This window comes from Haliaeetus albicilla, chromosome Z (assembly GCF_947461875.1).
Source record: "Haliaeetus albicilla chromosome Z, bHalAlb1.1, whole genome shotgun sequence".
Classification (NCBI taxonomy): Eukaryota; Metazoa; Chordata; class Aves; order Accipitriformes; family Accipitridae; genus Haliaeetus; species Haliaeetus albicilla.
In genome coordinates, this window is record NC_091516.1 from 13,065,993 (window position 1) to 13,081,416 (window position 15,424).

A 15,424-nucleotide genomic window follows, 5' to 3' on the forward strand; every position below is an offset into this window, starting at 1 on the left:
TGCTTTTACATCATTTGAATATAGAAGAGCTGATGTTTAGTAGGCTGTCTGTGTTGTAATCAGGAAATATATTTTAGTCTAATAAGCCCAATAAAATCTAAATCTCATTGAAAATCTGTATTTCTTAAGGCTTCTTTTTGAAAGCAGATAATTAGGGACTGATAATAAAATGTTATGTGGGCAAATGGCCTTCACTGAAAGAAGGGAAAATGTTCTCTGCTGGCAGACTTATACCAAAGACTTTTAGATGAGGTCTGTGGATAAAAAAGTCACATAAATAGTTTTCTGTTGTCATTCCTAGGCATCTGGCAACATTGTGTAGCATTCTTTCAGACCTCTGTTTCAAGGAATCCTAAGAGGAAGGGTAACCGAGAGCTGGCAACAACTAACAAAAAGGAAAATGTAATTATGAAAAATTATCATACTGATTTAAAGAAGTGGGATAGAGCTAATTAAGAAGCAGGAACAAGAGTATGTGTACAGGAAACTGCACTCCCAGCAGTGCAGCTGTGCTCAGAGAGGGGGCTAAAGCTAGAACAGAGCAAGCCTGAGCTTTGTGAGCCTGTAGAGGACCAGTGGAAAACTGCTTGTAATGTTTTCAAAAAGAATTTGTTCCTCCCAGCAGGGGGAACAAACAGCAGTAATTCCACAGGTAGATTGGCTGTGAATTAAAACTCTCATTCACTGTACGTCAGCGCAAAGAACTGAAACAATTCATTGCAGAAAACTTTTCTTCAGACAGAGCACTCGATTTTTGTTCTCTGTTCTCTTGAAGATTGGCTTCTCTTCAAAGACACTGGGACAAGAGCAAAAACTGATTTATTAAGAAAAAGAAATCTCTATCATTAATATTTACTGTCCTCCTGCCAGATAAGTCTCCAGGCAAACTGGCTATAGGAGATAATTGTTGCTTTATCAGATCATGCTGACATAAAATGATACAACACAAAATTGAGCTTTGTACTTATGGCTAAGTACAAAACTACAAGCTACAAAAACTAACAAATGTCCTGAGAAGCTTTCTGTTCTGCACTGAAATGGAGTAGTAGAAGGTAGGTCTGGTGTACTGAAAACATTACTTTTTTTTTTTCTTTTGTTATGCTAGGCCTGTATAGGATTCACCAAGTTAGCTATCTGAAGGAAAAATCAGGTGAGAGTCTGACCGTATTCAAGTCCATAGTTAAGACTTTTCTCCAAATGTTGTTTTCATCTGTGAAAAAACAGCTGTAGTTTATCAAATTATGGGCTGTAGTCAGTATTTCTCCAGGAATTTTCTGTCCTTAAAAAAAGAAGATTTAAAGTCCTCATGACTACACTTGACAGCAGTGCTGCAGCCTTTTGGGGGGCTGAGTTTTGGATAACGGCTTTTCAGCTTGGGGCATACATACCATGAACCAGTAGCTTTCAGGAGTTGTTCAGTGCTCTAGTTCTGGTAAAAAGAGATGGATGTAGCTTCTTAGTCCTGTTTGTGACTCAGCCATAAGCCAGGTTTGCTGATAAACACAGGTTCTCTAGGTTTGTGAGTGATGGAGTGGTAAACTTTAAAAACTTCCTTGTTGGCAGCAGTTACATTGGCATTTCAGATTTGGCTTCTTAATTTGGTGATGGTGATTTTTAACTAGCAAAAGGGCTTGTGATCATTAGAGAAAATGGCAACTGGCCCATACCAATGTACAGTCAGAAAAATACATAGTGTAGTCATGCCGGTTATGCAGAACAGGAAACTAGTGATTAATAGAGGAGAAGGAACTGCCGGTGTTTAGTCTGAAATGGCTGCAGGGCTCAGCAGGATGAAAGCACAGCTTATCCAGGTCTGTCCAAGATAAAGCAATACTTTATACTTAATGTCATTTGGCTAATCAGCCAGGAAACACTGCATAAAATTTGTCATTGGTTCTTAAATGTAAGCAATGATGAAATCCCTTCACAGAGAACAGATATCACTCGTTAATGGATTTTGCCGCCCCAAAGAATAATGACATTTAGTTCATTCATGCCCATGGTGCTGCGTCATCATTACAAAAATGCTGGAGAAAGGACTTTCTTTTGTGAAATATCTGGCATTCATAGACATTAATTTTAGACAGTTGGATGATGGTTTTTACATTTTGTGTATATTAACTGCTTACTAGCTAGAGCCCAGCTTTTCTTTCTCGGTGAGAAAGTTTTCCTGCATCTGGCTGAATGTCTTTGAACAAACAATTAAGGAAACCTAATGTACTGCAGAATAGGCTAGTCTTAACGGAATTGAAGAAGATGTGAACAAGTCTTCACAGCTGTTCTTGGTAATCTCTTAGTATAGGAAAGAAAAGAGGACTGTTCTGCATTTTATTACTTGGTAGAAATTTTGGGATTAGATGAAATCTAATGGATGAACCAGCACCACACTTAAAAAGTACAATTTTGAGCCCACTTCTAGAAGGTGGCAGCACCTTTACCAGCTATTTTTGTCAAGGTGCCAGGTTGAATAAAGGGCTTTACAGTGCAGGACAAATAAATCGGTACTATTTATGGGATCTGGAAGGCTGTATTCATTTTCTGGATAAACTGGTTGTGTTTAAGCAAAACCTGTTTTTTGTAACTCTTCCTGTTCTTCTGAGTAAAATTTTAAAGAAAACAGAAAGCAAATTTTGATACCTATTGAGCTGTCCTGATGTTCAGCTCCTTCCTACATATGTTGTAGGAGGGACATCTGTTTTTAACTCACTGTGATTTTTTTAGCAGGGCCTGTAAAAGAACACAGTAGCCACTAACCTATTAGGCATTTTGATTAAATCTCTCATCTTTGTGCAGAGATACATCATGTGTGCTGGGATGTGACTCTTAATTTCCTTAATAAAGCCCTTCACTGCTTAGATAAAGACTGGTCCTCATAGGAGAGAAAACTGTGAATAAGAGAGACAATCACATGGGCAAAACATCTAGTCCTGAGCTTTTTACTTCCAGCCTGAGGTACAGCAGGGTGTTCAGGCAGTTTAGCAAGATGGGGAGTTGAGGCTTTTGCTCCAGCATCACTAGAGATGTGCTTTTCTTCTGCAGCAGCCAATTGCCTCTTTGGAGGATCGCTGCGTTACCTATGCACTGGCTGTGGGCACTTAAATCTGTTTGTTTGTGGCCAACTCCAGAATCCCTTCATTATGAAAGCAGCTTACTGAACTGGCAGTATTATTTTTCTACTGTGTCCTAATGTGGCCAAATAAGCAGATGCAGTGTGAGATTTATGGTTTTTTTCCCAGGAAAGAAAATCAATGTAGGAAAAATCCAGAAGAAAAAAAGGCAACAATGTTTATGATGAATTACTAAATAAAAGCTTAATGAGGGCTAGCTAAACACAAACTCAAAAGTGGATGCAAACTTTCCAAAGTATTTGAAAAGTGCAAGTATAAACAGTAGGTAGAGATGCTCGAATGTTTTGCAAGCTCTGTATACCCAGCAGTAATGTGTGAAAACACAGGATGTAGAAGGAATAGAGAGATTAAAATTAGGAACTAGGCCATTATCATATGAAACAAGGCTGTGACAAGAAAAACCACAGGATAGCTGCAAGTTTAGATAAAACACTGCACAATATATACTAGGGAAAAATCAGTAAAGGAGATTGGATGGATGAGGAAGAGTCATCTTCTCCTAATCCTGGTACTTAGGAGTGAGTAGTGACCATGATAACCATTACTATGTGTTGTGTTTGGTGTTAAACTGATAATTTGTTAAACTTCTTTCTGTTTTTATTTCTAGGCCTCTTCCTTATCTTAGGCTTGATACTTTACCCTGCAGGTTGGGGATGCCAGAAAGCAATAAGCTATTGTGGACCTTATGCTTCTGCTTACAAACTTGGAGACTGCTCCTTGGGCTGGGCTTTCTACACAGCTATTGGTGGCACTATTCTGACATTCATCTGTGCAGTCTTCTCGGCGCAAGCTGAAATAGCCACATCCAGTGACAAAGTGCAAGAAGAAATAGAAGAAGGAAAAAACCTTATCTGTCTCCTTTAACTCCAGTGGGGAAAAAATACCAATGCATGGGTCTTAATCTGCTTTCCATTGTCTGGACAAGCAGATCTGCCTACCTGTTTCTACCATTTGTGTGATTAAGCCCCATGCATTCCAGCCCTGAACTACTGAAATGGTCTTTCTTCTTCGCTGGGCAATGAGGATCACAGAAAGGATCCCAAGAAAGCAGAATGTAAATACTTGGGGATTTTTTTAGTTTCACTCTATGATCAGGACACAGTGGAATATATTAATCTGACTGGGGAGGTTGAGGAATCTTGTGTATATAGCAGGAATGTTGTTGTTATAACTGACAAATTCTGATTGATCAGATTGCCTTACCCACCTTGGTCACTTTGAAGAATTTGGATTTAAAATAATAAAAGCCAGCACATTATTATTCTTTTTTCTTACACAAGAGAAGCCTATTTTAATTAGGCTTTGTTTCCAAGGGCTCCCCTCACCTGTGAGTATTTCACCACCACCTGGTTTGGTACCATAATTTTTATTGAGGTGCTTTTTGATACTGAACTTCCTTAAAGTACAGTGCCTTCTCAGATAGTAAGTATATGTTGGAGATAGCAAAGCTGATGTGACGCAGTTTACACCAAACTTTAAGCATTTAAAAAGCTGAGTCCTTGCCAGGTTTCTTGACTTGAAACCTATAGTGCAAGGGGTATGCCACTTGTTACTTAGCAGGCAAATGATTTTATTTCCATTGACTAGATAGAGGAGCTGTTGTTACACTGGCTTTCACCTGATTCGGATAAGATTGTTTGAAGAAACCATTGTTAGAAATATTTCTACAGACTTTAAAACTCCTGAAATCCTAAGCAGATGACAATTCCCCACAGCACAGCTGGGCATTATCTTGTGAATGCCAACAGCCTGGCCTGTGCTGTAGTCTCTCTTACAAATGTAGATCACATGTTGGACTCCACCAGTATTAATCTTTCTCTTGCCAGTGAAACCTCATTTGTAGTCTACAGATCAGTCAGTCTCATGACCCACAGCCACATGAGTCCTTAAGAAATTTAAATTTTTCAGGAAGTCTTGCCAAATTCTACATGGCTGGGAAGACTTTTTCCTTTTTTTTAAACTGAACATAGTATGGGCCCTTTTCCCATTAAATCAGCAGAAATAAAACAGACTTTGCCACAAATGACATTCCTTTCTCAAAGGCAGTTTGTTGTGCTGCTTGTGGTGTTGCGTCACTTACTAGAACTACTTCTGAGAACAAATTTAGAAGGTATTTTAAAAAACAAAGGAATGATGCAACTGTGCCATAGGAGCATTGGGGATAATTAATCTGAGAAGTAGTTCTAATGAAATACTAAGTGAATTTTAGACTCCTTTTCTTCCTTCTTGGTAGTTTGACATCGTCTAATGATGGTGTTACTCTCCATCACTTCACTGTATAATATGGAGCAGAGATTCTTGTTTATGCCTGGTCAGTCCCTTGAAGCGTGGCATTTTTTATTTGTAGGTATTAAAAAATCATTGTTACTGTACAGGTAGATAGCAATTTCAATACACTGCTCAAGTCATTTGCAATACAAGAGCTGTTCAGCGGTCACGACCGCAAGCCCAGGGCCAGCCTCCAGCACAGATGAACACTAGCAGTCGCGGTGCTGGAGCACCCCTCCAGTGCCTGCCGTGCAGCTCGGACACTGCCTCGGCCCAGCCGATCTGTGGAGCGGGCCAGGCCCAGCTCCCAGCCTGCGCCTGCCCATGTGCAGGGCACCTTCAAGCCACACGCCAGATAGATACAGAGGTGATCGCTGAGCTGCTGTGCAACAAACAAGGTCAACTTCTGCCGATATTAAAAAGGGATTGGTTTAATCTTCTTACGTTTGACTGCTCCTGCAACCCACGTCCACCGTATTCTAGTTTAAAACGGGTAATTCACTTTTCTTAAGTATTTAATTTTAAAAAAACCCAAAAGCTATGGTCTAGAACCATTTCTGCCAACTGCCTGCACAAAGCAAGACTTTAGCAAATCAAAACTACTAGCACAACATGGTGTCTGAGGACAAAAATCACAGCCAGCATGTCCTGTCCACACCTGCGTTTTCCTCCTGTTTTTTTTCCCATACGCACAAACATACCATCTGACAGGCGTGCCCTCGGCTTGCACCTCGGGTCCAGTGCAGTGGCGAGGCAGCTGCAACAATCCTGCCGACCTTCCTCCCAAGCCCCGGTGCTGCAGCATGAGCCACAGAGGCTGGCCCACCACCTCGCCAGTGCAACTGGAAGCAGGGCGGGGGGGCTAGGAAGAATAAGAGTAGACTATAAATCAGCTAAAAATGAATGATTAAATAGATTTAGTTTTAGCTTTTCTTAGGTGGGTAGCAATCCAATGTCCATGTCACCACTGCCAACAAATCTTGACACTGTATTAGGGTGACAAATGCTGCTTTGGCTTGGGCACTTGATTAGTGAGAATAAAGTCAGTTCTTCCAAAAGGTGTAGAGGGCATACGCTACTTTGGCTTAGAAGTAAACAATGACCACGCTTCATTTACATTACTAGCTGACCATCTGCTGTGATGTACAGAACACTTAAAAAATTTTAGTAGTGCAGTTTTTAATCACAAAGGAGGTATTTTCAGTGGCATGTTTTGCTTTTGTTTGCCTTTGTAACCAAGAAGAACCAGCTTTTCTGCTTGTTGCTGGTATACTATCAACTTGCTCTGCAACAATATAATCAATGTAACTTGCAAGAATATCCATGTTCATCACATAGCACAGACAGAAGACAGGCTGGGAAGAAATACAGAAAAAAAAAATCAGAATTTCTTTTCTCAGGGTTCTGTTTTTCTAGCAAGTGATAAGATGGTATGTATTGCAGATTTTTTTTTTTTTTTTTTTTCCTGAATGAGGTTTTCAGGTGTAGGATGCACTCATTAAATTTGACAGCTGTTTAAAGTTGTTCCTGAAGTTCACCTCAGCAGAAGCTTTCAAGGATATTTTGCAAAAAAAATAAAAAAGAGAAATCAGCCTAAAGCTAATTTAATTAATTTCATGAGGGGGCTGCGGATTGTAACTGCTTCTTAATGTACATGTACTGCATAGGATCTAGAAGAATTTGCTGTGGATTCTTTAAAACCTGTGTGCCGATTAGTTCAGTTTAACTTTGTTTTTGTGGTATTGAAGAATTCTTCAAACATCTGTGGTTTTATCTATCTACTTCGTAAACTTGTATTCTGTAAAGTGCCATAGGCCTTTTTATTCTTAAAATTGTAGCATATTTAAAAAAAAAAAATATATATATATATATATACACAAACTTGTGTGAGATGTGCAATACCAGGAGTGGGTTTTGTTGTGGTTTTTTTTCCCTTCGTTTTTGCTTTTAAACAAGATATTTGAAAAGGGACGTCCCAGGGAAGAAGGGGCTGGAGTTTTGGTGGTGTGGACAAACTAAAGCCTAGAGTAATGCAATAGAATCACTGATTTTGAAGATGATTAACACAACAGCAGTAACAGCAGCAACAGCAGCTTAAAGATCTAACAAAAATCTTACCCAGATTGATTTGAAGTACTGAGCTATGTCATACAGGCAATTCAAATATGAAGCAGTGTCCATCTCTGGTAACATACAATCTAAAAGCCAAAAAGGCTCAGCAAGGTTTCTTCATGTGCTTTATTTATAATGTAGCACTGCAAAAAACATTGCTACTGAGCTATTTCTGGTTTGTCTATATCACCATTGTATCTATTTTACTCAATAAAGCTCTCTGGATTCTGAGATTTTTTTTCAGCCAAATCATTTCCATTTTGCATTGTTAACCCACATCAGAGTATCTCACGTCCTAGTGCTAAACGGAGAGGAGTTCAAGTCTTCCTTGAAAGTGGTGGGCGCTGGTGCCTACCTCAAGGAAAGGACAGAGCCCAACAAAAGCAGAGCATGGCAGCAAGGCATAGACCACAGCCGCTTTGTATAAGAAGAGCAGCTGTGGCAATCCAGCTAGAGTAGATTTTGAGCCATGGTTTATTTGTGGTACTGTTTTTCTGTTCTTGAGTCACCACTATGTACATTTGTTAGCATGAATGATGTACCTAATGTGTTGTTTTTAATCTAAATTTCAATTAAAATGTGAGTTTTCAAACTTTAACAGGAGTCTGACTACCTTAATTCAAATGTAGTGGACAAGCTGAGCAACAGCAAGGTAGCTTTAATTGTAGCTTTAATAGCATTTAAGATCCCAGCCCACTGATGTTGTGTTTCAGATTTCCATCTGACTAACAATTATTACCACTTACTGATCAAAATGTATGTAATCTGAAATTGTAGCTGTGTGTTATACAATACAGTTGCATGAAAGAAACTTTCTAATTGAATAGATGTCTGACACATGTTCCTCATTTTGCAAGTAAAGCACTGCAGTTCCTTTCTCATGAAAAGGGGTACCAAATGTTGTAAAACAGATAGTGCTTAATCACATGGACTTTTAAAATGGTGTTTGCCATAAGGTGTCTTACCTTTCACCTGTGACTTGACAAACACTAGAAAGAGGTTACATATTGCTCTCTAAGTAAATTTACGGCAGAACTAGGAGTAAGGCTTTCAGTACTTTAAAGAAAAGTCATGATGTCACTTTTATCTCATAGTTGCTATGGTCCATTTCTATTAAATTTACATATAACTAATTGCACTTAGTTTAATTACACTTCTAACAGTTTCTGAACTCCCAAGAAGTAGCTCTTGATTAAAACCTGGAACATTTAGAAACCTACAGCCCAGAAGACGTTAGGGGACAGGTGCCACTCAATGCACCACCACATTAGTCACCTTTATGGATTTCAAAGCAGATATAGATACAGCAGTTATTCTGCAAATACTAGATACTGCTGAAAGAAATTACAAAGTACTGATTTGTATAGCTAAAGTTATTACCTCCCTTTTTCAGTAAGGTTAATGGAGTTGGCAGTAGGCAACATAGAGTTCAATTCTCTAATGTGTGAATTATTACAGATTTCTGTGTTCTAGTAACTTCCTCCCCAAGCTCCAGCTAGGTTTAGAATGGTGATGCAATGATAAAGTGAATATGTAGTATTAATATCAGAGGGACAGGAATATAAAGACATTGTCTTGCTCCTGTGATTGACTGAAAGTTTGTTTTCAAACATATGCCTTTTATTTAATTTTTGGTATCTTCCTATCAGTGGAATGCTGAGAGCGTAGGAATCGGTGTCCCTAACCAGCTTCAGGTATCATTCAGATGCAGTGGGATCAGTAAAGAAAAAATAATTCCAAATTTAATCACATTATTCTGACCGCTTCCAATTGCTCTCTTACCTTGGACAAAAAGTATGACCCCACTGCCCAATACAGGATACCCACTTTTTTCTCTAGAACACTAAAAACACACGCATAGCAAAGACAACAGCCCTCCACTGCAAAACAGCAATGCATGCTTTGGCATGCATGCAGTTGACTACAGCTCAGATGATAAAGACTGTTTAATTAGGCTATAAACATTGTAAAAATCTACTTGCAGCACTGTCGGCTGAAGCAGTGGCAGAGCAGCTGATGCCACAGAGCCATCAGTGGTCAGAGGCAGCTGTTTTTAAAAATGGCCTGGGCTCCAGCCAGCATATCCCACCCAGTTCTGGTTGTACACATCTGCAAAGCAGAAAAGCTGAGTGAGTGGCCACAGGTAACTGGACTCTAAAGTGGGCTGGGTTTTCCAGGCCTACATTAGCCATGTTGCAAGCACGCTGCCCATTACTAATACAACCTCCAACTTTTTATCACCAAAAATCAGTCATCTCAGAAATTTCCCATCTCCCTAGCTGAAAGTTTCCCTTCCTGAATCATAGGTACAAAGAAGTAAAACCTAGTCGTCTCAACGCTTTGTATGGCAGCTCCTCTGTGTTGAAGCATCATCCTTCACCTCTGGCTGATGTTAACAGCAACATGTAGGAACACCCACTGAAGCATATAAACACACATTTCATATATAAACACGCATTACTTAGTCACATAGCAGCACCGAGTGTATTGAGAAACAGTGAAACAAACTAATTAAAAGCACGGTTGTTTGGTGTAATCACTATCCATTCATCCAACAAAAAGCACATTTCAGATGAGCTGTATATGCTTCCGTTAAACAGCTGGAGAATTCGTTTCTTTTTTTCCAGAACAAAATGCACGTCAGTGTGATCCACAAGTCATATGTCCCATCAACACATTTTTTTCTTCCCTCAGTAGTGTGTGACATGGTATGTAGTTTAATCCTAGCATAAAGTTAAACTAGTATTCTGCTGCTGAGGTAAGAAATTTGCATCACTTCTTTTCTAAGTCTTCCTGATTTTTCTAGTGAGAAGAAAAGCTACTTGCAGACATAAAACTGATTTGCAGGAAAAAAAAGTATGAACTAATCCCTACACATTTTAATGTAATTCAGTGAAACCTAACACACATTTGTTTTAATTATCTGATCCACTGTGCTGTACTACTGATTCATAACCAGAATGCTCTTGGTGTGTGCCTTTTCCTTGACGGAAATACCTTTCCAGAAGTTCTCATCACTGAGTATTTTTAATCACAGTTCTCTTCCCGGTGCTGTTTTCTCTGTGTGTGCATGCCTTCCCAACTTCGTGCTTACAACTTCTTGAGGAAAACTAGCCTCAGCAAACCAGAGGAATCATCTCCCCACAACAGCACTTAAATAGTGTAATAATTCTAACCATAAAACAAGATGGGATCATGCTGCACAATTGTGCTGACCATTTACAAGAAAGTAGAAAAACCGTTCCTTTAGTCTCCTGCCACTGCCATCCTAGATCTGTAAATTACAAAGAAACAGATGAAGTTGATGAAGAATTTCACTACTAAATGATGCATGCATGCACAAGTGTCTTCAAAAACTCAGCTCTGCTATCTCCCAAAATAATACTGACTGTACCTCAGAGCACTGTTCCCTGTATTGTGCATTTGCAAACGTAACTACATCACAGTGGTCTAGATGAAGTTGTTTTGCCCTTTGAAGAAAACCCACTGATAAATTCAGTACTAAAAAGCAGGTGTTACAGTCAATATTAGATGAAAAAAATTAACAGACTGTGATAGTGCCTAAAAAAAAGCAAGACACTGCAGTGATACAGAAATGTCAATCCATAGGCAGAAATTAGGAAAATAAACACTAGTAATGCAACATTGTTTTCAGCAACTTCATTTTACTTTCAATAGTGTTTTAAGATTCACTTAATACCTGCAGAATTTCATTCAGTAACGACAAAACATGTTTAGATTTTAACCCTCGTGAGTTTACAGCACAAGAAAGTGGGCTGGGAGTGTTTTCAGAATTTTCTTCGTAACAGTTGAGTAGACTAATTCTCAATACCCTACGGTATTATTTTGATAGTGGACATTTTGCTTCCCCATTTCAGCAGAATTACAGCACTTATATACAGAATTATAAAAACCAAGTGAGACTTTTACACAGATCATCCACCCTGCACATTATCCTGACCATTAGAAGAAAAATCCTTATATTGGTGAAAACTATACAGAGCAAACATCCAGGAAAAAAGTCCTTTTTTATTCTATGACACTGTGTTAATACAATAAATATACAAAAGTTCTGAACTACTCAGACATGCAACAGAGGGACAGAAGAAGTGCATTTGTACAGAACCATGACATTCACCAGGATGGCAGAGCATTGTTAGTAATTTACAAAATATACAAACATCCCTCAGATAAATAAAACCAACTCCTAAATTACAGATCAATGACTACTGACATTCCAGTGTTTAAACTTCATACTTTGTACTCAGTTTGCCACTATACTACAAAATGACAACTTAAGTGGGTGCCATACTCTGAGTAATTAATAAAAGACTGTAAAATCTAGTTTTCGTTAGGTACAAAATATTTTAACAAATACCAGCCTTCCATTGTCAAAGCTAAACTCAAACTTCTCCCTCCCTTTTGGGCTGCAAAGTGTCAGAGATTTCTGGTTTAAACAATTCACGTGTAACTGAACCTTGAATTTCACTAAGGAGGATTAAATCCATACATTCAACCCATGACATTACAAATCAAAGCTCCCTATACATAGAACATAAAATGTTTTCTCAAAGAGCCTTTAAACATTTGAGAAAAAAATCTACCTGCCAAATTCAGGTTTTATTCCTAACGTGTTTCTCCATAATATATTCTGGTAATGTATGTTATTATGCAATCTTCAGCTTAAGTTAAATTGCAAGGATGATGTCCCTGGGATTCCTATCCAAGAGATACCAAGAGAATTGCTTAAATTTAGATTTAAAAGTAATCCATAGTAAAGTTCCTAGATACAACCCTCAAGTTAAGTTTAAAAGATCATGGAAAGAACAACCTTGATACACAGCTGCTAGAAGAATGGTGCCTGATCTCAATAGAAAATTATGGCTTTTATCTGGAAAGCTTTTAACAACATTCCACACAAATTTAAGTTCAATGCTAGCATGTCCACTAGTATGAAATTGTACAGCCCCTGTACACAGAATATTTAAATTGCTTTTAACTTCATGATGCAGAGAACATTTAGAAGCAAGTATACTCATTAATATGAACTTCAGCATAGCTGAAACTACATTTGTCCAAATTCAAGTTGGATTTAAAGAAATTAGCAAAAGAAAGGAGACTAATAGGGACTTCATGCTAACAGTGCAATACTGATCCAGGGATTAAGCTAGGGGTTTTATTTTTGGTAATGCTCCTCTGTTATTATGAATACAGTGCAGTGAAAAAGAATTTATGAAAGTCAGTCCACATTCAGAACATGGAGGGGGCCTCAGAATTTTATGCTGTCTTACTAAAGGGGATTCACCTTAAGAGCCAAATTCATTTCAGCCACAGTGTATACTTATACAGGTTGTGGGATGCGGTCATTCCTGTTTTCATTTCCTAAAACGGAGTTCGAAAAAACAGCCCAAGTATTGTGCATAAGACTCATGAGACAATCCAAGACTATTTATAGTCTTCAAATGAGAGAAACATGACGTTACACTAAGTTCTGATTATATTCTAGAATATAATGATGGTATGTACCATTATGGATTGTTCAGTTCCACAGCACTAATTTAACCTTTTAGGCCTCCAGTTCAATGAGTTAAAAATTAACTTTGTTAAAGATGGAAGATTTCTCACTTTTCCAACTCAAAATAGTTTAAAAGCTTTTTTGCCCTAGCTTAAATCACATCACAGAGATGGCCGAGTTAACATTAAAATGAATTCAAGTATCTGTTAAATGCCATTGCTTAAAAAGCTTGGGTTTAGACCTGTTAGAAAATTAAATATTGTATATTTAGGTTTTTGGACAAGCAGTAAACGGAGTGACTGACTAGGCGCGAAATTTAGTACCACTGTTAAACACAAATCTACATCTAAAAAAAAAAAAAACAAACCCCAAAAATCGCCAATACAACAAAAATACCACTGCACATAGAATAGGGAAGATAGGCAAGAAACTAGTGTTCTAGAAGTCAATATTGGTTTCTTTTCCAGCAAAATTATTACCCCAAGACATGAATATTGAAATTAAAAATAGCAAATATATAATCATTTAGCTCTGTGATTGAAACCATCAGTTAACTTCCTTAAACTGTACACTGCATTACACATTCTATTACAGAGAATGTTTATGTACCATAGTCATTTCTCACAAGTAGAGAATACTCCATGAAAATAGATACAAACAAATGCTATTATTATAAAGTGGCAAAAACACTATTTAAACAAGATCAGATAACTCAACAGGATTCATGCAAACTTACAGGTTTATATCAAAAGACTTATCCTAAAAAAAAAAAAAGAAAAGAATTTATAGTATCTACCCTACTTTCATTTGTCCTCCAGCTGCTGCTGAAATTGCAAAAGCAGTAGCCAAACTTAACTTTCTACATCTCTCAGTCTACCCCATTTCTTATAGTAGAAATAGGGCAAACAGTTCTTACAAAGAAAAATAATTGATCCAAAGTACTTTCTTGAAGTTTAAAAAAATACCGGAGTGTGAACCCACTAAAAAACCCTTCCGAATTCTTAATACATTTATTTGATCATTATATACCACAATTCATTCTCAGGCCAATTGTTGAAATTATTTATCCTCCATAAAATATGGAAGGCTTTATAATTCAAGAATGCAACATCTTAAAAAAGGGCAAAGAATGGTTATCTTCTTAAAATAAATAAATTTACAATAAAATAAACCAAACATTTCCCATTTTACCCATGCACAGCTGCAGAAGAGACAAACATGCTGTGTGAATTTTGATCTAGGCTTTTAGGGAATATAATAAGTGAATGGAAAATAAAGTACAATTGACAAGAACCATGATGAATTTTTATGTTTCCCTACATTCGGTTACCCTTGAATGCATTCTGAGCTGCACTGGTTGCTGCTGTTGATGCGGCATTGGCTGCAGCAGTTTGTACAGTTTTGTTGGACATCACTCCTGTTGCAAACTCCTGCTGCGCCTTCTCAAAACTAGCACCAGTCGTGCGGTAGAGACCATGCACCTAGGGAGTTGGAAAAGCAGTGAAAAACAGTGCTGAGCCTTCCATTTCTTGGTAGACTAATAGCAAAGTCTCAAACATGAAGCAGAGCTGTGTGGTGGGGAAATCTGGTTTGCTCATGTGTTTGGAGGGATCCAGAAATGAGTAAACGGACTTTTTTTCCACAAATGCTACAACTTTTGATTGCCCTGCTGCATGTAGTTTGCAAGTCCAGAGGGGTCTCATAGGTCTTTACTAAAATGTGTGTGGTATCTACTGCGTGAAATAACATATTTAAATACACAAACAGGCTGCATCCTTAACATAACACAGGGCTCGTAGCTCGCAAAAATGTCTTCCGTCTCAATTTGTATACAACTTGTCATGCTCATTAAAAGAGTTAGTAAGTGTGCATGTTAAAAAAACCAGCAGGAGACAAAACCAAAAAAAAGTAGTTTTGAATCCACTGTGTCAGTAACATTGGTGAACCTTTTTCTACATCAATTTTTAAAGAATTTTAATTTCTCTGATTGATACGGTTACAAGAACAAGCTATGCTATGACTGAATATTAAAAAGCATAAAATATCCTAATAATGCAGATATGTATCTGCTAAACTACTGTGATGACCCATAGCTCTGCATAATAAGCAGAGATATCAAACAATATCACTTAACAAACATGCTAAACAATATGGCACATAACCTCTAGTACAACAAAAAAACAAGTCCTGAGTAACTTCCAGTTACCTGACTATTAAAATTAAAATGCTAGTTCTGATTCATATTCTATCAAGTCACAATAAAGTTGTCAAATAAGACTGCAAAGACATTTTCATTCAAGGGTAGCAAGAAAATTAACGTTGTAACTTTTTTCTTTGTTACAAATGTGACTATTTCTCATCCATAAAGATACACCAGGTCCCATCTGAGTATGCAGGCTTT

At 37.8% G+C, this 15,424-nt stretch overlaps 2 protein-coding genes and 1 pseudogene across 7 annotated transcripts in view; 2 read left to right on the top strand and 1 right to left on the bottom strand.

Annotated features, from left to right (window-relative positions):
• Positions 1 to 8,106, top strand: part of LHFPL2 (LHFPL tetraspan subfamily member 2) — a 126,628-nt gene extending 118,522 nt beyond the window's left edge. For all 5 annotated transcript variants that reach the window (XM_069775957.1, XM_069775959.1, XM_069775958.1 and 2 more), the window contains one exon: positions 3,736 to 8,106. In XM_069775957.1, the coding sequence (XP_069632058.1) occupies positions 3,736 to 3,992 (257 nt within the window). In that variant the 3' untranslated portion in view covers positions 3,993 to 8,106. The remainder of the gene's footprint in view (positions 1 to 3,735) is intronic.
• Positions 4,042 to 8,332, top strand: LOC138683813 (uncharacterized; annotated as a pseudogene).
• A 3,185-nt stretch (positions 8,333 to 11,517) lies between these two features.
• SCAMP1 (secretory carrier membrane protein 1) overlaps positions 11,518 to 15,424 on the bottom strand; it is a 48,400-nt gene continuing 44,493 nt past the window's right edge. For both annotated transcript variants that reach the window (XM_069775956.1, XM_069775955.1), the window contains one exon: positions 11,518 to 14,504. In XM_069775956.1, coding sequence (XP_069632057.1) covers positions 14,340 to 14,504 — 165 coding nt within the window. In that variant the 3' untranslated portion in view covers positions 11,518 to 14,339. The remainder of the gene's footprint in view (positions 14,505 to 15,424) is intronic.